Here is a 25841-nt window from a genome sequence, read left to right on the forward strand (position 1 = left end):
GAGACCAGGAAAGGGTGTCTGTTGTGTCTTATTAGCCAGATTTTAGGACTCTGGCCTTGATGGGTGTGTTGTGATGGATGGGAATTTTGAGAATACGGGTGACATGATAAACAGGCTGGTGCTACTCTCTGTAAATGGGCTTGGAATGAGCAAACAGTTCATCAGAAGAAGCTAAATAGATCTATAGTGGTCCTTCACCAACTGTGTTAGTCAGCTTTCTATCACTGCAACAAAATACCCAAGAAAATCAACTTAAAAGGAAGAATGGTATATTTTGGCTCATGGTATCTGAGGTTTCAGTGCATCGTTGGGCCCTGTTGCTTTGGGCCTATGGTGAGGCAGAGCATTATGGCTTGAGCATACGATGAGACAGTGCTGTCATCTCATGGTAGCCAGGAAACAGAGAGAGAAAGGCACAGGGTTCTCAGTTTCCCTTCAAAGGCACACCTCCAGTGACCTTCCCCAGACCCCACCTCTATAGGTTCTACCAATAGTGCAAAGACCAGGCCTTCCCCACATGTGTTTTGGGGGACATTTGAGATGGAAACCATAATGCCCACTATGATTTTGAGATAACGCACTTAAAATACTGGCTAGAATTTTAAAATCTTATTTATTTATTTATTTATTTGGTACTGGGGATCAAACTCAGGACCTTGTACTTGTGATGCAGGCGGTGGCACCACTGAGTTAAATCCCCAGCCTTCTTTTTTATTTTTTTTAACTTATGAAAAGAACACAGTGGTAATTATTGTTTCTCCTCAGGAACCATGTGGTCAAGCCTATATTATGAAAAAATACATCTTTTTAAAAAGATACATGTATCTGTGTTCCATCTGCTCTCTTAGGACATTCAGGTGGCAGACCAGGCCCAGAAAAGCATATTTAGGAAGGAAATTGACTCAAGTTGTCAACATTTGTTAGCATCAATTTATATAGAGCCACTTAGTATAGCTTGTATACTAAAAGTTATTTTAATACCAAATACGTGTTAATGCCAGTTGATGCAGTATAATTATACATGCATGTGGACGGGTGGAGATTAAAGGAGTATTTATTTGTAGGATCATTCTAGGGGAATCCTTAGGAAATGGGGGGTTTGAGGGCAGAGTGGGAGAGGAACCTGAATGATGCTATATGAGTGGGCATAGTTTAGGAGGTTCCACAGAGTAAACAATTCTCAGAAATCAGTGTATAATTCGGCTTTTCTATGTATGTAATGAAAAGCAACACTCCATTTTTAAAAAAATGTATGTATATTATCTAAAAGAACCTTAACTCCAAAAACTATGGGTATTTAGTCTTCACTAACTGATCTTCTTCTGATTTAGAGCCCTAGAGCGTAGAACTTCAGACTAGAATTGTAGAGCTTTTCTTCCCTCAGTGTGAGAGAGTAACTGAGAACTGGGGAGATTGTGACTTTCCCAAGGATGTCAGCGAGTGAGAGCGAAGTTAGCACCGGTGTCGAGTCCAGAGATGTTACACGCACAAAGTACAAGCACATGCATTTATTTCTGCTGATCTTTTTACACACAGCATGCTGGCTACTGTTCAGGTTAGTTTTGATCTTTTTATGCAACACCAGTTTCAGCAAAAGGTGAACTGTTTTCTTTCATATCCATTGATATATATAGTATAATCTTTTTAAGTATTTGAGAATTTTACTATTCTGAATTTTTCTCTTACCTAAATTCAGTGATCCATAGTCATATTTTAAAATCAACATTTATTAAAGCAAATGTCATACCTCCTAATTCAAGATATTGAATTAAAGTAATTTATTATATAAACCTCATAAAACTCTTAATGTAGTTAGAGAAATGATAGGGATTCATTTAGTTTCAGAGTACCCACAAAGCAGGGCTTGAAGTTGTATGAAGATGCATGTGAAATATTAAATAATTTGAATTAAAGTTTCCATAGACTTTGCATTTAGAAGATGTCATTGCTCATAGTTTATAGTCATCCATTAGGGTGTATACATGTAACTCACTGCTTATTTTGCCTTAGAACCTTATGCCCAGAATAGCAGCCAAACTTGACGTTTCCCCAATTTCTGACATCATTGAGATCAAGTCACCTGACACATTTGTGAGAACTATTTATGCAGGTAAGTTCCCAAGGAAAATTATTAATGAGCATTAAATTTTAGTAAAAGTATAAATAAATCTTGGAGGTGGGATTTTAAATTGGACATACAATTGCTTTAAATGGACCATCTTAAAGGACTCTGAGAAAAATCTTACTCTAGAACCGCCACTGTACCATGACATGGCACTCTGTAAACCTCAGCACAGCGTTTTCCTTCCTCTCTGTCACTTAATTTGTGGAGAGTTTTCTAGTAGTCAATAAGAATTAGATTCACATTCAGTACATTTTGTAAGTAGTGCCTGGGATGCCAACACTTTTTTTTTCTTTTTAAGTATATTTTCTGTCTTTGCATCTCCTGTTCCCTTGGTGTGTCATTAAGAAACTCATTTCTGTGTCTCTTTGGTGGATTGATCTTTTTTATTTTGATACCGGGGATGAAACTCAGGACCTTGCACTTGCAAGGCAGGCGCGGTGCCACTGAGCTAAATCCCTGGCCCTGGTGGATTGATCTTTCGCTAAGCACGCTGGTCACCAGTGGGGTTGGAGAAAGCAGTGAACTCTGTTCTTTCTTATTAAAGTTACGTGTTTCAAAGGAGAACTACTTGGTCATAGTTTAGGTCACTCATAATGTGATTGGTAATTTCTAAGAAATTTGGCACATCTGAATTTGTTCTTTATGCCCTTTCAGGTTTTCACTGATATCCTCCTTCAGTGTGCATGGTAGCTCCATCCTCATTAAGTCATCACAATTCACATTCTTAGGTTACTGATTTTATTGTGTTTTAGAGGAGGAAGCTTTGTGGGGAGAGTGTACGTTAGTGTGGCTGTCTTGTTCCAGTTTCTTCCAGGTGTGTCAGCATGTGTCCTGTTTTTGTTTTTTTTTTCTTTTTTTTGGTACTGGAGATCAAACTCAGGACCTTGCCCTTACCTTACGAGGCAGGCACGGTGCCACTAAATCCCCAGCCCACGTGTCCTGTTTTTAAGCCAACTAGCATTGTACAAATGCACACATACATATATCTTTACTGTCATGGTCTTCTTTTCCTTCTGTGCATTAGGGTCGAAAACGACTGATCCATAGTTTTTCTTGTCTTTGTGAAGTAAATTCTGAGCCTGAAAGGAATACGTGTGTTGTTGCCTTTCACGATTGCTTTCTAAAAGACAAATTATGTATTTCAGGAAATGCTTTATGTACAGTGAAGTGTGATGAGAAAGTGAAGGTGTTTTCTGTCCGAGGAACATCTTTTGAAGCTGCAGCAACAAGTGGAGGTAGTGCCAGTTCAGAAAATGGTGAGTGTTCATTTGGAGCTTTTTGATTGCTTGGTTTTGTTTCTTATTTTTTTTAATTCATAGATTTTACTAGAATAGGAGATGATCTCAGGTTAAATTTCTAATGCAGAATATTAGAAATTCAATTAAAATGATATTCCCAAGGTTATACAAAAATAAGAAATGATAATTATAATTTATGTCTTCACATTATCTTTTAAGAAAAACAGCTTGAGATAAAATTCACACATCCTACAGTTCACCAGTTTTTAAGTATCCAATCCAGTGGTTCTTAGTATGTTCACAGAGCTGTGTAACCATCACTAAAATCGATTTTAGAACATTTTCATCACCCAAAACAGAAATTGTAACCAATAGTAGTCATTTACCATGTCTTTCCCTTTCTCTCATCGGTCCTACTTCCCTCAGCCACTGGCGATTAACTTAGCTACATTCTGTCCCTATATATATCTGCCTATTCTGGACATTTAAGGAATAACTCCCCTTTTTAACTACAGTCATATATCCTCTGCTAGTGTCTTCCTCTTTCCCTCCCTTCTGACCACTTTAGCTTTTGGTAACCACCATTTTACTCTCTGCTTCTATGATAGCAACTGTTTTAGATTCCATATAGAACTGAGATTGTATTATAGGGTTATCGAGATTGTCACAATTACAGAATTTGTCTTTTATGTGGTTGGACAGTATTCAGTTGTCTGTTTGTGCCACATTTTCTTTAGCCATTCATTCATAATGAACACCTTGGTTGATTCTGGGTTTTTTTTGGTACCAGGGATTGAACTTGGGACCTTGCGTTTGCGAGGCAGGCAACGGAACCACTGATCTAAATCCCCAGCCCTTAATTCTATATCTTCATTATTGTAAATAATGCTACAGTAAACAAGAGAATGCAGGTCTATCTCTTTGACATGCTGATTTCATTTCCTTTGGATGTACAACTATTAATCGGGTTGTGGGGTCCAGGGATTTAGCTCAGTGGTTCTGCCACCTGCCTCACAAACGCAAGGACCTGAGTTCGATCCCTGGTACCAAAAAAAAAAAGTATAGGATTGTGGGATCATATGGTAGTTCTGTTTTTTATTTTTTTTTAGGAACTGTCACACTGTACCATAATGCTATACTAATTTACATTTCTGTCAGCAATGTGTAAACATTCACGTTTCTCCACATCCTCACCAACAATTGTTATCTTTTCTTTTACATAATAGCTATTTTAATAGGAGTGAGGTGATGTCTCCTTGTGATTTTGATTTGCATTTCCCTGATGATGTTTCAAATTACAGTATCTTTGACACTAGGATAGTTGCTCTGGTCATTTAGAAAGGGAGAGAAAAGATCCATTAAGATTCATCTGTCTTATTGATGCTAAGACTTGTTACTCATCACTATTTTCTACTGTAATACTTGAGTGACTCAACAGAAGGATGTAATAATAGTAAATATATAGAAGGAATTGCATTTTAACACATACAACATCTTACTTGAACTTTGTAGAGATAAGATTTTTCTGGCTTTTACAGATGAACTCAGAGCATTAAATGACTTCTTCAAAGTTAAACAGCTAATGAGGCCAAGGCTGAAATCTTGCCCCCTGAAGTCTGCCATAATAAAAAATGAAATTAGAAGCACAGAAAATTATAATAATTAATAACTTAAATTTCATGGAATTAGCCTTTGTGTTTCTCATAAAGTAACTGTCATATTAGAACTTGATATCATAGTCATTGTTTTATTCTATGTGTCAACATTGCAGCACCAAGTTCTTCACCAGTGGGAATATCAGAGTGGCTTGACCAGAAGTTAACGAAAAGTGATCGGCCAGAGCTGACTGGTGCCAAAGTGGTCGTATCCGGTGGTAAGTGAAATATTAATTTTTTAAAAATGACGTAAATTTTACAATACTGTGATTTCTTTTTTTGGTATTTTAAAGGAACATGGACTTCTTTTAAAATGTAAAAGTTGGTAAGTTACAAATATTGTTCCCATTTCAACCAATTAGGAAAATGAAATTAAAGACAACTAGTACACAGTTGGGCTTTCTGTTGCACATCTGAGTCATTGGCACCAGGGGGAGCGTGGTTCAAATCTTGTCTCTTAATTTTGCCCCTTGATATCTCTTCATACTAATGGCCTTCCATGTTATTCTGAAGAGTGTGGTTGGGTTCCGAATCAGGGAAAGCTGACTGGAACCTCAGGGCCATCTTGTGTATAATATCCCCTACTTCAGCCCACTTTGAAGAACTTGCAGGGTTGTACTGTAGAGGTATCTGTGTATAACACTGAAAATTTCTTCTCATTTGATACCAAAGCTGTTAGTATTACAGAAGAGTAGTTTTTTTAATGTGGTATGTTCCTTATTTTTTAAGAAAAGACTTTTTACAGCCTGATTGACTTTTTGAAAAATAAGCACTGGCATGATTTTAAATTCTTTTCAAATCAGCCATTAAACAAAATAATCTTCCAAATAGACTTCCGTGTATTTGACTTGTTTATCACTATCTGTTCCATGGCAAGTTTGTTGCAAAGTCCTAGAGAAAGAAAAATGAAAAGGAAGATTGTTCTTTTTTTTTTTTTTTTTTTTTTTGGTACTGGGAATCAAACTCAGGACTTTGTGCTTTCGAGCAGGCAGCAGCTTCACTGAGCTAAATCCCCGGCCCAGCATCTGCAGATTGTTTTTGATCTTAAGGAGTTTAAAGTCTATCGGGGTGACTTCTATTCAAGTAACTTCATTCAGTCATTTGGAGGATATTTATTTAGTATCTACTATGTATAGAGTTTTGCTAAACATTACAGATATCATAGTAATATTCTAGATAGATATGAATCCCGCAATAACAGTTTTCATTCTAGTGGAAAAAACTGATAGTAAAGATTACACTATTGCTTAACTAGTTAATTGCTATAGTGTTGAATGCTTTGTAGGAGAAGTGTAGGAGTATCAGTAGAATTCAGAAAAGGTTTTATAGAGGAGGCAATATGCTTAACATGGCAGTTTTATAATATGAAAATTTCATCAGATATACACAATAGCAAATTTATAGAATGGAGTTTATGTTTGCTTTTTTACATCTTTTTTTTTAAAATAAGGTCGTGGTTTGAAGAGTGGAGAGAATTTTAAGTTGTTGTATGACTTGGCAGATCAACTACATGCTGCAGGTAAAGATACTTTCCTAGGAGAAATATGTTCTTTTGTTGGAAATATTTTTTCTTCATTATTTCATTTATGCATAAGTCAGTTAAAAGTGCACATTTTCTTCTTTCTGTGGTTTTCAGTTTTCCTCTCAGAAATAATTTTTCTTAGGCCTTTGAATAAATAATACAGTATTTACTGAGGAGTGAGTGTTACGCATAGACAGCCTAAATAGATTATAGTACAGGCTTTTTCTTTGATAAAGCAGGCAGAAACCAAATTTGGCATGGTGACACACTCTGTGGTTTCAGTAATTGGGAACGGTAAGGTGGGAAGATACCTTGAGTTTGGGCCCAGCCTGGGCAACATACTGAGACCCTAATTTAAAACAAATAGAAAAGGATTCAACCCAATTTAAATCCTGAAATTAGTGGATGTTAATAGAAGGTATTTTCTTGAAAAATACACTAGTACTTAGTATTTAGAGTTCTCAGTGACAGGAATTTTTTCAAAAGTAAGTTCTTTATAAAAACTATACTATATTTGTGAATGTCTTACCAGTTGAATAATAGAGCCTGAAAAACAATGACAGTTTTCCCCCTTAGTTGGTGCGTCCCGAGCGGCTGTTGATGCTGGCTTCGTTCCCAATGATATGCAGGTTGGTCAGACAGGAAAAATCGTAGCACCAGTAAGTATTGCAGTAAAATATGCCATGCACAGTTCTGTGATGATAAGCACTGTATGTGTTTGTGAACAATAATCACAGTGATTTAGGTCTTACTCAATGTTCCTACGCACTTGGCCATTACCATGGTGAATATGTCCTTGTCACAAGGTCTCTGTATTTCTTTGTCTCAAGAAAAGGCTTAGCAGTTCTTAAACCCAGAATTATTAAAAAAATTTTTTTAAACAATAGAATATTTTGGGCCAGGGATTTAGCTCAGTGGTTCCACTGCCTGCCTCGCAAACACAAGGACCCAAGTTCGATCCCTGGTACCAAAAACAAACAAAAAAACCAATAGAATATTTTATCAAATGAAGTTATAGCGTAACATTAAATACAAAACTTACAAAGGCAGGGCCAGGGATTTAGCTCAGTGGTTTTGGTGCCTGCTGTGCAAGTGCAAGGACCCAAGTTCGATCCCTGGTACCACAAAAAACAAAACAAAACAAAACAATAAAAACTTACAAAGGCAATGTTTCATTACTGAACATGTGTGTGTGCATGTGTGTGTGTGCGTGTGTGTGCGTGTGTGTGTGTAAAACCTGGGGCTTTGTGGTTGCTAGGTAAGTGCTCAACTACTGAGCTACTTTCCCAGTCTATTTTCTTATTAGATTGATTTTGTAGATTCACATTGATAACATTTATTTGCCAGAAAGCCTTTGGAGTACAAAATCAGTGAAACCACAGAACTTGTTTTAATGAACACAGAAGATGGCAATTGGGGGCTGTGAATGACAATTTTAGTCTTTTTTTTTTTTTTTCTTTTTTTTAAGGAGGAAAGGTTTATTTAGCTCACAGTATGTAGAGGTTTCAGTTCATAGTTGGCTGGCTCCAAGGCAGAGTGGCATAACAAAGGGGCTTCACGGGAAAAACAGCTCATGTTGGGCAGAAGGTGGCAAAGTAGCAAGCAGCAAGCTACCATTAGGTTGGGTAGCACTCACACCCAGAGTGAAGCATCCTTAATCCTGGTATCACACCACGAATCAATCCCAGCATCACATCCTTGATCCCAGCATCACACACCTTAGACCCAACCACCTCCAAAAAGCCCCACCTATCACTGAATGCAGTTTGGGGGAAACATCTAGATACAAGCCATAAAACATGCCATAGTCATGTTACAAATTGTGTTTGATGTAATTTGTTATTTTAACACCATTTAGCTGAATTTTCTAAGTTGTTGAAAATAATTATCTATTGCTATATCATTTCAATAGGAGAATTTTAGGCTTATATCTTCCTGAAGACCTGGTTTCTTTCTGCCTTTTGTCTAGTAGCCTGAATTTCAGAAAGTTCTGATTTATATAGAAAAGTGATACTAGAATATTCTTCAGTTAAAGATTTTCAAAACTTAGAAAAGTAGAAAAGTTTGGTTTCAAAGTTGAATCACTAACAACATGGAATTACTGTTCACATTTCTTAGATAATAAGTTTGTGGTGAATGTTAATTTTCAGCTAGTTTAAACCTCTATTGCATTCGGAAAATACATTTTTATGTAATTCAAAACAAAGTATTTTTATTTCAAAATAAGATGTTGCCATGTATAGTGACAAATCATATCTTTATCTTTTTTTTTTTTTTGGTACCGGGGATCGAACTCGGGACCTTGTGCTTGCGAGGCAGGCACCGGAACCACTGAGCTAAATCCCCGGCCTCATTTATCTTATTCTTTGGTATTCACTCAGAATTTCAAAATAACCACAAATTTTAATGTTTGTCTTTGATGTTTGTTTTGAAGTATCTGTTTGAGTCTTTTGCCCTTTTAAAATGGCTTATTTTTATATTGTGTCTTTCTAGGAGTTCTTTATATAACCTGAATACAAATTCTTTTTCAAATATTCACTGTGAATATTCCTTCCTATGTTAGGGCTTCCCTAATTCATTTTCTTTTGATTAACAGAACTTCTAATTTTGATAGTCTCATGAAGTAGTTTTTCTTCTTTTGCTTAATACCTTTAGTGTTATTTAGCTTATTTGTAGTCAAATAAGATCTCAGAACTTAATGTGGGCTCTGAAACTCTTCCTAAAGTAAGTCAAAACACCATGAGATGCAGCCTGCTTGCCACACCACACGAGTCCCACCGTGAGAGTGGCTTTATTGAGCAGATGAGCTAGAGCTTTCCATGGCATTTAAGTAGGTGTGACACACACATATTTCTTATAGAAATCTTGCTCATCTCTTTTTTTTTTCGTACCGGGGATCGAATTTGGGTCTTTGCACTTGCACAGCAGGTGACGAAACCACTGAGTTAAATCCCTGGCCCGCTCATCTCGTTTTATGTGAATAGACATCTTCAGACCAGATTTTATGAAAGATGTACTTTCTAAATACAAAATGCTTGTACAAGAAATTCAGGAATATACACTGAGGTGGCAGACAAAACTTTCATTTATGAAAAAAGAGCATTTGTGGTCATTAAATAGACTAGCGGAGTGGCAGGGAGTGACTGGTGGCATCCCTTTTGTGTTGGAAATAAATTCCATACCGTCAGCTTTATTCAGCGTTACTTTTATGAATAGAGAGCTACTGAATTTCTTCATAAGGAAAGTAAATATATTAAATGCTTTGAATATGTTAACATAAATCATATGACCCTCCAGAGATTCTGATTTATTAACTCAGGGTTAGACATGGATATGTATATATTTGGGCATGCACATGTGCGTGTATGTGTTTAAGGCTCTAAAAATGTTCTTTTGGAAACACTTTTATAGAAAAACTGAAAGTACAGAATAAAAAAATTATTTTGTTATGGACCATTTGAGAATAAGTCGCTGAGTTGATGCCCTGTCATCCCCAAATACTGAAAGTCATGCAGAATGTACTCCTACATAACCACAGTACAGTTTTTAAAATCAGAACATTAACATTGGTACATAATACAGGTCCTATTCATATTTTGCCTGTTATCTCAATAATGTCCATTGTAGCAGAAGGATCTAGTTTAGAAGCATTTCACTTATGTCATGTGTCCTTCAATTTTAGTTTCTCAATTTTACTTTTATTTCTTTTGTTCTATATTCAAAATCTCTGGCTGCTCTGTAATTGCTAATATGTTGTTAAATTGATCAGATACTTTCTTCTTGTATGCTTTGTATTTTAAAGTTCTGGGTTCTAAATTTTTATTTCTCTGCTGATATTTCTTATCTATTGAGTCATTACAGATATATTTCCCTCTACATCCTTGACCATAGAAATACTAGTTGCTTTAAAAATCCGTGGGTACTAAATTCCAATTCTGGATCATTTCAGGACTAGTCTCTTTTGATTGTATTATTTCACATTTTCTTCTTTGATCATGTGTGTAGTACAGTGGTTCTCAAATTTTCTCTCAGGACTTAACTTTGAAAAGTCAGTGGAGCCTCCTATTATCCTATCTTTTTTTTTTTTTTTTTTGGTACCTGGGATCGAACTCAGGTCCTTGCGCTTGCGCAGTAGGTGCCGAAACCACTGAGCTAAATCCCCTGCCCCTTATCCTATCTATTGATACTTACTGTATCAGAAATTAAAACTGAGAAAACTTTAAATATTTGTTAATTCATTTGAAAACAATAATAAAGCCACTAAATAACATTTTAATATCTTTTCAAGTAAAAGGAAATTTAATGACGGTAATGGTATTTTAAAATGTTTTTTGGGTGGATATCTGGTGTTATAGGGGAATACTAGATTCTTATTTCTGCTCCCAGTGTGTTCTGTGAGATATGATCAAATTATATGGTGGATGTTTAAATTTTAAAAAATACATTACAGTGAAAGACACATTGCCATTAATTCCCTTCAAAATACCTCCATTCAGTTCAAACACTTACTCCATCATTCTTGCCACTTTCTGAAGCAGTTCTGGAAGTCTTCTTTCATGAGTATCTTTAGTTGTGCTGTTATGATGGCCTTGATGTCCTGAATTGATTCAAAATGTTTACTTTTCATGATCATTTTGACTTTGAAGAAAAGCCAGAAGTCCTATGGTACCAGATCAAGTGAACAAGGTAGATGAGGGGACACTAATGTTTTTATGAGCCTGCTTTTCTGTTGGATGGTACTTGGCAGCAGCATTCACCATATTTTTGATCACACCTTGTGAAAATACTCATGGAAGAGAAGTTTAAACTGCTTCAGAAAGTGGCAGAAACAGTGAGTAAGTGCATTCTAAGCAAAAGGAAGTATTTTGAATGGGGTTAATGGTAATTTGTCTTTGACTGTAATAAATAATTTTAATTTAAACTTTCACCATATATTTCAGTCATACCCTGTATATTGGTTTGATTGGAGAGCGTGAAGAAAATCTAGCATTACACAGTTAGTTAGAAGAGAAAGGAGTATTAAACAATAGCCTTTTCAGATAATTGTATTTATATATTCCTTATGTTACAAACTTGACATGTAGTAGTTTTCTTACTGTTTATTTGCAGTGTAGAATCTGAAACCATATTAGTGACCTTTTCAAACTCTGACATTAAAATCTATTGGCCTATATTGCATTTTGAATGGATCTTTTACTGTTGTGTGACATCATGTGCTGTTCATTTAGAAAACGATGGTTTACTGAATTATGCAAATCTTTCAGCTGTGGACACATTCATCATTATCAAAAGACCACATTCATTAGTATCACCACTTACCTCATTAGAAGAGTCTTTAGAGCTCGTAATCAGGGAAACAAGATTTTTAGAAATATAATTGTCACTTTTTTAAACCTCAAATTTTGACCTTGACAATAAATATATCACTAGTTTCAGAATTGATAAATTTACTTTATTTTCAATAAAATACCTTCCAAAACTGCAAATATCTATCAGTTGTTCTTTACAGTAAAAATGACGTTTCACCGAAAGTGGCCAGTGCAGCCTGAAACTCCACCTGTCCCATACTTTCCCCAGGATCATCACTGTGTGTTGGTGTGAGTGGCAGTGTCTTCTCTTCATGATTTGTCACACAAAACATTAAAGATATGAGTGCCCAGAAGTCAAGATTGAATCGAATCAATAATTCTCAGTGCTCCATCAAGGACATTCTTAAGGGACATAGCCTTTTTTAAATTTTATTTTTTAACTGAATATGTGGCTGTGGAGAATACAGTGACATTGCGTGCAATTTGGTGCCCTGCCATGATTCATGCTAAGGGAGCAGCAGTTTTACCCACCATTGTTTTTACACCATCAGTTCAGTGTCAGTGCAGTTTTCACAGAATAAACTCCAAGACTCAAGAAGTTATTTAGTGTGTTGAATGTCAGTGCCTCTAGAGTTTCTTACCAAGCATTCATACAAAATAATTTTTCAGGACCAGGGTGTAGCTCATTGGTGAAATACTTGCCTAACATGTGAGGCCCTGAGTTAGAACCCCAGCCACTCGCTCTCCAATTTCTTAAGTGATTAATTGGGGTTAATACTAGACAGATGAAAGTAAAGCAGCTAATCCAATCATGTCTGTAGATTTGTTTGTTAGGCAAAAGTACAATTCTGCAGATGATGCTAACTTAGTGTTCATGTCTATAGCCAAATCTCTTATTCAGTAACTACCATTGGAATGTGTCAGTGCCATCATTTCTTACACTGATTTTTCATCTAGCGGGCACTGAGCAATGTCACTTTCCTTAGTCTTCACCTTTATTAGTAGTTACCTTTATTAATCTTCTCTGGACAATGAAATGTAACTTAAGATGCTTTAGTGACCTTTTCTAGTTAGAAAAGCTTAATTGACCTGCTTTTGAACTCAGCACATCTATGTTTAAAATAAAGTCCAATTTATTTTCCTCTAAATTCTGAATGACTATTTTCAAAATGACAGTCGTTTCTCTTGTCTAGGAAACAGTAAGATAATTACTAACATATATAAGCCAAGAGAAAGATAACTTTCATCATCTTGTCACAGTTTTTTTCTATTTTATACGGTATTTCTTGGATTCCTCTTTCCCATCAGTTACAGAATTGTTACCAGTTTTATTGTTTTTCAGAATCTTTAAACATAGATATTGCAGCTATGGGCTGAGAAAATGAGTTATCTTTATTTCAGTATATGTAGTGTCGAAATCTAAAATAATAGTTTTAGAGAAAATTTAAAATATATGAAAGTTTTCAAGAAAACAACTTAAATGCCACTATTTTACAAGAACACAAAGTGTCCTTTTGTTTCCTTGCACACATGGAAATCTCTGGCACTTTAAATACTGATATATTGGACAATAATGAGATTACAAAAACTACAGGAGTTATAACTAAGAGCACAGACTGCTTTATTGTACTGAGAACAAATTGAGTTAATCTCTGTGCACACACATATGCTTGAAATGTCCTACCTTACACAAATTTCAGGAAACATAAAAACGTGGTTGCAGACATTCTATTAGCTATCAGAGTGGTGAAATACTAAAAGTCATACAGCCTCTGACAAGCTCTGTTACATACACTTATGAGAGAAAAATGGGCAAATGACCTGTAAGTGTTAGGATCAGACTAACTGCTGACTCCCCAGAATCTTGAGGCTCACGGGTATATCTAGACCATATTTTGAGAATCATCGGTCTAATACTTTTGGATTACATTGTATAGACACTAATATGTTGTAGAAATTATGAATTATATTTGTTTAGAATATTAATTTTTTGTTTAGCAGGCAGTTAATGTGGCTGAAGTCAAACTGTGAACTCTATTTCCTCTGTTCAGTTCTTCTCACCTTAAACCATAACTTAAAGTCTACCTCATATGTGCCTAACACAGGGCTCAGCCAGTCTGGAGTGGAGTTTGTATGCACAGTTTGAGGTTCTCCCTCCATATTCTCTCCTCTCTGGAACCTTTCGCTCTCTTTCCAGCTGATATGACAGCCACAAATACTGTCTCCTCTGTGTCTTTCTCCACCAGTAAGACTGCAGGTTTTCATTTAATGTGGCTGCTTTCTGATTGGCTTTTATTATTGTGGGGAATCTGCAAAGGGCCCACGTTGAAAAGGGGAAAGACGCTGGGCTCATGTCAGTAGGCCTCCCTCCTTTGTCTGCAGGAGTCTGACTTTTCAAACCCTACCTGTCTGGGTTGATCTCCAAGGTATTTAAACAGTTGCTATCTGTGTTTTAACCAGGTTTTAGAGTTGTTTTAGCAGTCGATAAGCCTGTTACAAGCTATTTCCTCGGGGCCATACACAGAAATCCTAAGGTCCAAAATTGAATGCATTACCTCACATATATTCTGACTGTTGCAGAGTTGGGTCATTATCTCCCTGAAGAATATCTTAATTAATGCTGTTTAATATTGCATTAGGCTTTTGGCATCTGTATCTCACAAATGGCAAGAATCACACTTGTGAACATCTAAAATCTCCTCTACCAACTACCTGACTTGAATTGCCTGCCATTAAACCACACTTCCTTCATCCAGCCGTAATGCAATATTTCTTTGTTTTTAAAACAGAACACAGCACTTTCATTTATCCTTGTTTAATTTGAGTCTGAAGCCTCTTGACTCATTTAAAGCTTGATTTCTTTTTCCTCACTTTCAACTTTATAATAGAAGATTCCATGTTCTGTTTTATTGCCATTCTGTAATGTCTGGAAAACATCACTATTCTTTCTGATGATAAGTAGTAAGTTTCCTACGGACAAAATAATAATACCTTTTTAATAATAATGTTACTTAAAAAAATCAATTATTTGAGAAAATACCTAATACCCAAAGGATGTTATGAATTTAGGTATGCTTTTTTTTTTCATTTGTTTGAAAGTCTGTAATTTATTGCCCACCGAATTCTTAAATGTCTGAGAGACTGACATTTGCAGTGTCTAATATGAAAGATTCAGAGGTTGATGTTCCAAAAACATATTGAATTAAATTAAATGTGAACACTTACCATAAGTAGATAATTATAGTATATTGTCATATTTTACAAAAATATAGTTATCTTTTACATGTAGACGCATACTTTCAAAATATCAATTTTTATCATTAAAGGTATGCTTTTAAATGCTTTCTTGACATTCATAATAATTTATACATATGAAAGATTATTAAACACATATGTGTGGAACAGTTCATAGAATCCTTCTGGATTCATACTCCCTGTAAGAATTCAGATCCAGCAATTGGAAACTATTCAGTTCCATACCTCACTGTTACAAGAGACTTCTTTTTATTTTTAAAATTTTTTATTTGGAAATAATTTCAGATTTAACAAAAAATTGAATTTAAAAATACTATATATATGTGAATACTATATATATAATATATATATGGTTATACATGTTGACTTTTTCCTGAATTATTTGACCTTATAGTTCTTTAGCCCTAATATCTCAGGGTATATTTCTCTTACACAACCTAAATACAGTTATTTTTTATATCCCAATTTTGTTATTTCATATTTCAATTCAAAATTTCCACATTTTAATATTATAATTTTATCAGTTACCCTAATGATAGTCATTACAGCCATCCCTCTCCACTTCATGTTGAAGTACTGCATGCAGTTACTGCGTTTCCTTAGCCTTTCATCTCTTGATTGTGGTAGGAGTGGTCTTGGTTCTTTACTCATCACAGTCTTAGGTGGGTCCTCTGCACATAGACCTGGGCTAGGGCTTACTCAGTGTTCCTGCCCTCACCCCCACCCCCTGTCTATGGCAGCCGGCCTTGAATGGTCTTGAGGAAATTCAGGTGAGAGGTAGACAAAGATTGAAAAGATATGTTGAAACTAGAAGAAAGATTTTGAATAAAATTTTGGGTGATTCTGTTTTCTAGGTGTGGGCTGCAGATTTGGCATTAGATTTTCTAGAAGCTAGTTCATATTGGGAAAGATCAGTGCCCTGATTTACAGTGCCCTAAAGGTAAAAACAAACTAATTGCACATGGGAAGTATTGTTTGGCCTAGTACCAAGATCTGAGAGAGTTATGTCTCTTGAGTCCATATAAAGAGGACACTATTGATTACATTCTCAACAATGCCTTTACTATAAATAGAACAGTAGCTTCATAGGACTGTTTTTATAATACCCCTTCATGTGGGCCAGTTGCCTAATATTAAGCGCATTTCCATGAGGGGCCGAAATCATTTGGTTTTGTGCCTGTTGTTCAAGATTATGTTAGGGTAAAGTTACACATTGGGAATTTATTTATAGAACCCTTCAAATGAAATTTTGTGAGGAAGAAGTGGAGTTGAAATGGGTAGTGTGTGTAGAGTACTATTAGCTCAGCTTCCTTTCTCATTTTTCTGAGAGCCTACAGAATAACTTGAGCCTAGAGTACATTCTAAAGACAATTTGTTCAGAAAAAAAATGGTGAATTGTGTATCCTCAGGTGGCTGTCTACAAATCTATCTACCTGAACTGAATTTTGATTTTGTCCTCTGTATTTCAAATACATTATTTTAAATTGTCACCAGTTTTTAAAACCTTCATTTAGTATCATTTTCTTCTCAGACAAGGGCTTTTCCCTTTACTACACCAGTAAGCTGACTATACTTTCTATAAAAGCAAAAACGACACCAAAGTCCAGCTTATCTACATGTGTCAAAGAAGGACACAATCCTTGTTTAATGCTAGAGTCTCCACTGTCCTCTGGAGCCCATCATTTCCTACCTCCTTTAGAATGGTGCGCATTGTTCTTCTGGGGCCATTGTTTCCTCCTCTCCTCTGGCCTTGTCTTAGTCTTGAAATGAAGCCCTGCACTTCCCATACAGCCTCTTTTCCAATCCAGCTCCCAGTGCTCTCATCTCTTGCTAAGCTAAGCTTGAAAACTTTAGTAGTTTACATTTGCTGTATTCTCTTTACTTCCCATTATTTTCATTTAAAAATTTATATATGTAAAACTATATAGAAATAAAATAGTAAACATCTTTTTACCACTGAAAGAAAGAATATTACATATCGTTGAAAACCCTTATGTTTTCTTCCTTGAATGTTTATGTAGTTATGTTTGCACACAGTGAATGTATACTTAATGCCTCTGAACTATACACTTATAAATGGTCAGGGTGATCAATTTTATGTTATATATACATATATACATATATATATATATATATATATTTTTTTTTTTTTTTTTTTAATTTTTTGGTACCGAGGATTGAACTTGGGTCCTTACACTTGCGAGGCAGGTGGCAGAACCACTGAGCTAAATCCCCGGCCTATGTTATATATATTTTACCACAATTACAAAAAAAAGTCTTGCTAATCAGGGCATGAAATTAATGCGCTTTTTATCTGTTTTTTCTCTAAGTACTAAATATCCATTTATGGCTTTTCTCCCCTCAGAATATTTCATGTTTTCATCGTTTGCACATTTTTCTATTGCAGTTTTGTCTTTTTGTTATCAATTCTTGGAAGTTCTTTATCTAGAAAAAAGCCTTTTATTGATTATATGTATTGCATGCATTTTCTTTTAGTTTATGTGTCTTTCCACTTTTTAAATCTTTCATTTTTTAATTTTAATTTTTATTTATTTATTTATTTTGGTACTGGGGATCGAACTCGGGTCCTTGCGCTTGTGCAGCAGGTGGCAAAACCACTGAGCTAAATCCCTGGCCCCTAGATCTTTCATTTCTTAATGGAAACTTTTAATGTGATTGAACTTATTTTTCTTTTAAAATGTTCTTTTTGTGTCTTAAGAAATCTTTTCTAGGAAAAGATCTTAAAAGTATTCACCTGTTTATTTTCTAAAGGTTTTAAAGTTTTATTTTTCATACTTTGGTCTATATACTTCCTTCCTGAGTATTTTATGTTTGGTGTGAAAGTATTCAGTTTAACCATGTAGCTAATCAGTTTTCTCAGTCTCATTTCTTACATACTCCTTTCTCCCCATGGGTCTGCTGCATCACCATGTGCTGTATACATAAAGCTCACATAGATGGCTGAGTCTGTTTCTGCCCTCTCTGAGCTGTCCCTTTGACCAGTCTCTCCTTACTGTAACAGTGTTACACTAACTCAGAGCTTTGGTTGTCTGGTTGAGCAAGCCCCATCCTGATTCTTCTCCCAAATTGTCTGTTATTTTTGGTTCTTTCCTCTTCTCTGAAGGTTTAGAAATCATTTATCAAACTTACAATGGGATTTTTAAAGGAAATGTAGATATAACTCATTATCTAATTTTAGTTTATTCTAGAAATTGTGTAGATAGTGAAGCTTCAGAGTATCCAAGTCTATAGTTTATTATCTTAAAAGGGAGAATTAACCAATCATTCAAAACCTCAAATAATTTATTCCTAGTTACAAAATCTTCTTAGACCTATATAGGAACACCCAAGGGCGGGGGATGTAGCTCAGTGGCACCGCATCAGCCTAGCAAGTGCAAAGTCCTGAATTCGATTTCCGGTACCAAATTTTAAAAAAACCGCCCAATTTTTTTGTGTAATAGAAAGCATTTAAAACACCAGTTACTTAGTTATTTATACTTACTGAACTCTACTTGGTATGTGTCTGGACAGAGTGCAGTGCCAACCATATAGTAACAGTTATTTCTTCTATACTGCTCTAAACAAGTACCATAATGTAAATAAACAATGAGAAAATATGTTTAAGATACATGACAAATGTAAGCACCTCTTAGCTAATAACCAAGGCCATTTAAAAACTGATAATATACTGACTGAAGAATTATCTATATGAGATTTGGTGATGAGAAGTAGGAAAGGGGCTGTAATGACATTGTTCGGCAGGGTCAAGGTGTTTACTGGGGCCAGCTAGCAGATGGGCTCACTAGTGGATCCAAAGAAGAGCTGGACGGTTTTCTCCACTTTTGAAATCCTAGAAGTAGATAGACGGCTGTGAACCATTGTTGAAAAGCTTAGATAAAGCAATGGGATGAAAAGAATCTTACAACAAATGTCTCTTTATGTTCCCCTTGCTTATAGTCAGTGTGAATGTGAGATATGATCATATCTGAAAAGTAGCTGAGATACAGCTGCTGAGTGTGGTGGGCAGTCTTGTTCAAGTCTGTAAGCACCTTAGATATGCACTCACGCAAATTTCTGATGGCGATTTTTTGAATAGTGATTCCCAAGTTTAAAAAAAAAAATGTACAGGTTGTGACTAATGCTTTTGTTTGTTTGTTTGTTTTTTGGTAACAAATACTAAGAAAAACTTCAAATGAGAGACCCTGGATATATAAACTTGGAGAAGGTTGACTCTTTATAATATTTAGCCTTCTATACATGACCATGATTTTATTTATTTATTTATTTATTCATGATTTTCTTTCTTTACTTATTTAGATCTATAATTTTAGTTACAAAGATACAAGGCATGATCAAAATATACAGTGAATATTTAACTTTAAAATGTTTTATTACACTAAAGACATTGCCATTAACTCCCCTCAACATATTTCCTCTTACTTTGAACACACTTCTCCCATCATTCTTCACTTTCTGAAGTGGTTCTGGAAGTTCTCTTGTGAGAGTCTTTACAAGATAAAAGACGGTCAGTGCTGCAGCCAAGTGCCATCTAGTAGTAAGGGAGGTTTATAAAAATACTGCAGCACCCTGTGGTTGGTTGCTGGAGGCTGTTGAACAGTGCAGCACTCCGGTGGGTATGGTGGGGCAGAGCACTCCTGTGATTTTGGCATGGGAGCTGTGTTTCCTCAGCAGCTGCCATAGCCTGGTCACTGGTACACGGGATTCTTCCTGAAATAGTGCTCTTACATTGGGTCTTTGTGTTTGGCATAATAGTACTGTGATTCTTACTCTTTGGGGGCAGCAGAGATAGCCTAGAAAATGTGGTGAAAGTTATGACCCCTCTTCTCAGAAAGCTCAAGTTGTTTTTCAAAAGAGAAGAAACATTCAGACAGATATCTTGAGTAATTGTCAGAACAGTGTGAGAATGTGTACTAATCCCTGAGGGATCTCATTGAAATGCAGGTACTGGATCCAGGTTGGGGCCAGGGAGCCTGCATCTCTAATTATCTTCATAGTCAAGGGCCATCATAGGGTAGATTAGAAATGATGGAAATGAATGTGTGGACATGTAAATGTCTTTTTAGTCTTCCGACAGTGTTTTAGCCTCTGATTAGGTAGCCACTGAACTTAGTAAATCAGTAAATGTAGAAATTAACATTTGTTTCTGTCCTCAGAAGGCTAGAGATTGTAATAAGAGTTGAAGATCTAAACTGCCTTACAGCTTCTGTGTTGTTGAGTGGTGCTGATTGGTTAGATGTTCACTTAGTTTAATGTTCCATCTATGCTTTTCTTATTTCTTCTCTATAAAATTCAGAGACACTCTCATATGTGAAAAATGAGAATGAAAGAGGGAAAGGCACTACTTGTACAAACTGTTTCTTATGGCCTGAGTCACTTGCTGTGCTTAGACTATGATGCATTTGATGCTTTCAAAACTGGTGGAGTTATGTTCTCTCCTGGAGGCAGTTACCCCAGACTGTTGTGATTCTGGAAAATGATTTTCCATCTTCCTATTGTTCTCAAATTATTAGCAGTCTTATTTTCCCTTCTCATCTGTCAATGACTTGATCACTAATTTTATTAGAATTTTAAATAGACTTTGAAGATCAAGAAGATCTAGGATTCTTGACAGTATCAGATTGATCCAGTGTCTCTGCAAGGTTATTAGCAAATTTTTTTAAAAAGACATTTTAAGACTCCTTGGACTTGTTGGGCTTAGTGGCACACGCCTGTTATACTAGCACTAGGGATGCTGAGGCAAGAGGATCACTGCAAGTTCAAGGCCAGCCTGAACTTAGTGAGACCCTGTCTCAAAAGAAAATTTTTTTTTCTCACCATAGAGACAAATCAGAGAGGTATGGGGCTTGTTTGTTATAAAAATCATGAATAAATAATAAAAGGTACAAAAAAGAAAATTGGGAAACTATTTGAACGTGAGATTCTTATCTTTTGAATGCCTACCACCCTTTGTGGTAGTGGGGGTTGAATTCAGGGCCTTCACCTTGAGTTATATCTCAAAGCCTCTTTTGTTTTTAATTTTGAGACAGTCTTGCTGAGTTCCTCAGATGGGACTTGAGCTTGGAATCCTCCTGCCTCGGCCTCCCTGGGTGCTAGGATTACAGGTGCCTAGCTAGCTTTATTTTTTTTTCTCCTTAAATTCTTTTATTGGTACATTTTAGGTATACAATACGTTTAGGGGGCCGGTGATTTAGCTCAGTGGTTCTGCCACCTTCCCTGCAAGCACAAGGACCTGACTTCGATCCCTGGTGCCAAAAAAAAAAAGAATGACTACAGTACATTTATATTTATCATTGGGTGCTTGTACCTGTACATGATGTATCTTGGTTCTTACTTTTTTCCCTATTACTTGTACATTAGCTTTAATTTTTAAAAAAACTTTTACTCATTTTTCTCAGAAATAATCTTAGAAGATGAGATTATTTCAAAAGAAGTGCTTTCTGAATGGCTGTCATCAAGAAATCAAATAGTAACAAATGCTGACAAGGCTGAGAGGAAAGAGGACCCCTTCTACATTGTTGATGGGAATGTAAACTAGTACGACCACTGTGGAAATCAGTATGTAGATTCCTCAAAAAATTATCTTCCCCAAAGAGTTAAAGACGTCATATTATTGTGATCCATGCCCTATGCTCATAGCAGCACAATTCAGAGCTAAATCTTGGAAGTGGCTTGTATGTCCATCAACAGATGAATGGATAAATAAACTCTAGTATTTACACACAGTGGAGTGCTACTGTGCCATACAGAATAAGTTTGAATCATTTGTAGGAAAACAGATACACCTAAGACTGTAACGTTAAGTGAAATATTCAAACACACAAGCTTAAACATCACATGGTTTCTCTTCTATGAGAAACCCAAAGTATAAATAGTCAAATAAAAGGTAGACAATAGGAAACAGGGAGACAGATCTTTTGCATGTGAAAAAGGGACCAGGAGATGGAGAGAGAGGGAGGGGAAGGGACATGAAAAGGATTAAGATGTGTTACGTGCATGTACTAACTCCCTGCAGTTAATATTATCATTACGTACTGCAAACATGTACTAATAAAAATAAAAATTTAAGAGCATTACGGTGTATCCTCATCCACCTTGGTCACCAGATCTGGTACTATGCAACTTGTGGCTCTTGCTCAAAGTCAAAATGGTCATGAAAGGTCAATGTTTTGAATCAATTCAGGGCATTGAGGCAGTCACAACAGCCTGAGTAAAGATACCTACAAAAGAAGATGTCTAGAACAGTTACAGAATGTGGCAAGAATGAGTGTGTTTGAAGTGAACAGGAATATTTTTAGGGGGATTAACAGCAGTGTTTCTTTCACTGTTAGAAAATTTAAAAAATTTAAACATTCAGCTTATTTTCTTATCACACCTCATATAGATATCTAGGAACGTAACTGATATTTACACATTGCTCCTGTTTTCTCTGGATTCTCTTGTGTGTTATACATACACAGTCATGTCCTCTGGGAATAATGAAATTTTGTTTCATCCTTTTAAATTTTTTTTCCTTCTGTTAGCTGTGGCTCCCTAGATACTGCTTAATGGAATTGGTGATGATAAGCATCTTTGTACCTTTTTTTTCAAGGAAATTCTTGCAGCGTTTCACCATGGATGTGACGATGCTTGCTGTTTTTGGTGGATATTGTTTATCAGATTGAAAATGTCCTTGTAATAAACAGCGTTACAGAATGGACACAGGCACTCAAGATTCCAGACTCTCTAGCTGGGCTCTCTGTATTCTGCTCCTGGCATTATCACTTGCTTGCTGTTTGACTTTGGACAAAACTCCTAACCTCGCTGTACCAGTTTTCCCAGCTATACAGTGATGGTAATAATTGTTGCTATTTCGTATAGTACACAGTTGTAAAGATGAAACAAGTTAATACATGTAAATCAGGATTAAATGAGTTAATATATAAAAAATACTTTAAACTTTGGTTGGCATCTTATAAATGCTCTGTGTTTGCTATTTTTACAGTTACTATTACTCATTTTTGTCTGTTGAGTTTTTTTGTTTTAAAATTGTGAAAAGGCATTGAATTATTTCTTTAACTGATGTTTGACAGATTCATTGGATTTTATTAGCACATTAGTACTTAAGTCCAAGAATTTCAGATTTATGCTATGCCTAGGATTTAATTAGTATGGCTTGGCATATTTGGTTTGTATTTCTGGATTGCCTTCTGTTAGTTTTGTTGATAATGTTGACCTTATCTCCTAACCACCCAAACATATAAGCATATTTTAATCATTGAAGAATCTGTTTTCTGATACCAGGGAAATGTGTTCATACACTTAACTTTTTAGAGGGTGTAGATTACTTTGTCTACATTTTTTTTTTAACCAGCAGACCAGCTGTCCATTTATAATTTTGAGATTAAGTGACCCGAATCATTTTTTAGTTACCAGATCAATGAACAGCTTTGGGTAGAATTTTATCAAGACAATAAATTTTGTTTTTGAGTTCTCTTTTGAAAACTCATGAGTGTTGAAAAGTCTGTAGGAACAAACTTTCTAAAGTTATTTGTGTACAGCTGGGACTGGATTTATGGGCTGCCTTCTAACTTGCTAAAAAGCTAAAGATTGACAACTGCTTTCATACTGCGTTATCTGGCTTGGCTTTTAACTCCAAGAGAACTGTGTTCGCAAATTGATGCTCTGTTCCTTTGGGGTTGGTATAGAAGCATTAAATTGTACTGAAATATTCATATGTGAGTGCATTTAGCTGAAAGCAATTGATGTTCTGTTCCCAAGAGGACAGAGAGAAATGCTGTATGGACCCACAGTCCAGAAAACCCCCTAAGCATGCTTCTTAAAGTTAATTACAAAGCCCTTACAGGGAGGGTTACAAGAACAAAGGAGAAGTGGTAGAGCTTATCAACTGTGGTTTGGATGTATAAGTTGTATAGTTGTGCATTTAATTACCAAAAATTACAAATTTAATTGTATTTTGAGTTGTTTTCTAAGCTAATTTTTATTAGACTGATTTTGTTAAACATTTATTCCAGAGAACAAATATCAGTAGTTATTTCTTACCATTTTTATATACAATTAGAATTTAAGTTTCAGAGACTCTATTGAATTCTTCTTTACATATATATACCATAACTGCTTAAAAGCATGCTCTTACAAAAATGATAAATTGACATATCTGGTGGGTAGTCAATCTTAACAGCTGGCATGAAAATCAATAAGAGTAGACAGAAAATCTTTGTTGTAGCTATCTTGGTATAGTAACTTGAAAGAAATTAAACGACTTTAAATTTCTATTCTGAGAAACCAACATTGTGTAGTTTCTGTTCTTTCATATAAAAATTATTTTCTCATTCATAGTTTCGGGTATGATAAACATGCATACAACAGTGTACTAGATGGAAATGTTTATTCAATAGATAATTGGTCATTTACTATATGTAATTCAATACTTTCACTTATTTCAGGGCCTAAGATGTACAAAAGAACATATTAATCACTTAGGTTAACTATATGTTAGTATTAACCAAATTTAGCTTGAAAGGCAGTTTGGGAAATGATTTTGGGGGCCAGTAGAAATGTACTCCATTTCATTAGAGTGAGATTACTTTAGAGCATCTTTAGTTAGGCTGGAGGTATAGCAAATTTATTATTTATTTACTGGCGCTACCTTTTCCTATAGTATTAGCTCCACTCCGATTCTTACAACTTTAGAAGGTATTTAAAGGAGACTTTGTAAATTGGGCTCAACTTCACAGTTTAGGCTCCTTTAAACAAAAAACCTGTATTTTAGAATAATTTTAGATTTACAGAAAAACTGTGAAAATGGTGCACAGATTTTTCCATAAATACCATACTTGGTTTCATCTGTTCTTACTGTTACATGTAAACTACTTTCTTTTTTGGTACTGGTGATTGAACTTGGGATCTTGTGCTTGCAAGGCAGGCACAGTGCCACTGAGCTAAATCCCTGGCCCTGTAAAGTACTTTCTGTAATTACTGAAAACACAAGATTCTAGAGTTGTTTTTTGAAATGGAAAGTGGTGTGAGGGCTCCTCTCAAGATGATAACTTTCTCATGAATTTATTGTAGGACGCTATAACATAAACTTTGTCGTTTTAACCACTTTTAAGTGTACAGTTTCAGTAGCATCAGTTACATTCACAATGTTGTACCACTAATACCGCTATCTGTTTACAAAATTTTTCATCACCCAAAACAGAAACTTTGTATCCATTAAATAACTCATTACTGTTGACCTCTGGCTGTGTTAATTAATTACTATTTTCTGTCTCTCTAAATTTGCTTATTGTAGAGATTTCATATGAGTGGAATCATATAATATTTGACTTTTTGTGACTGGCTTACTTTATTTCCTGATTTTATCCATGTTCTACAAGTACTAGAACTTTGTTTCTTTTTATGGCTGAATAATATTTCAGCAGTTCTTAAATATTCTCTTTATTCGTCTGTTCATAGATACTTCTGTTGCTTTATTTTCCTCTCTTGGCTGCCATGAATTTTGCTATTGTGAATGTTCACATACACCTGTCTGCCTGAACCTCTGTTGTCAGTTTCCTAGGGTGTATAGCCCACAGTGGGAATTGCTGTGACGTTAGTCATTCAGTGCAGACTTTTTGAGGAACCACCAAGCTTGTTGCTTTGTAGCTCATATGAAGTTCTTGCTGTAGAAGTTATCTTAGTTATATTAGATTAAATACCAAGAAAGACTATTGTAAG

The 25841-nt window shown here is 35.5% G+C and overlaps 1 protein-coding gene and 1 non-coding gene across 2 annotated transcripts in view; both read left to right on the plus strand.

The window, feature by feature from the left end:
- The window catches only part of Etfa (electron transfer flavoprotein subunit alpha), a 59218-nt gene that overhangs the window by 17354 nt on the left and 16023 nt on the right, over window positions 1–25841 (plus strand). The window contains exons 5-9 of the mRNA XM_004872076.3: window positions 2011–2110; window positions 3271–3381; window positions 5135–5236; window positions 6469–6537; window positions 7117–7199. Coding sequence (XP_004872133.1) covers window positions 2011–2110; window positions 3271–3381; window positions 5135–5236; window positions 6469–6537; window positions 7117–7199 — 465 coding nt within the window. The remainder of the gene's footprint in view (window positions 1–2010; window positions 2111–3270; window positions 3382–5134; window positions 5237–6468; window positions 6538–7116; window positions 7200–25841) is intronic.
- Window positions 19689–19824, plus strand: LOC147828345 (small nucleolar RNA SNORA84). The gene has a single exon (XR_015450950.1). It is a non-coding gene; the product is annotated as a small nucleolar RNA SNORA84 (small nucleolar RNA).

This window comes from Heterocephalus glaber, unplaced genomic scaffold, assembly GCF_053883595.1.
Source record: "Heterocephalus glaber isolate CG9 unplaced genomic scaffold, H.glaber_assembly_v1.0 deba00001140, whole genome shotgun sequence".
Classification (NCBI taxonomy): Eukaryota; Metazoa; Chordata; class Mammalia; order Rodentia; family Bathyergidae; genus Heterocephalus; species Heterocephalus glaber.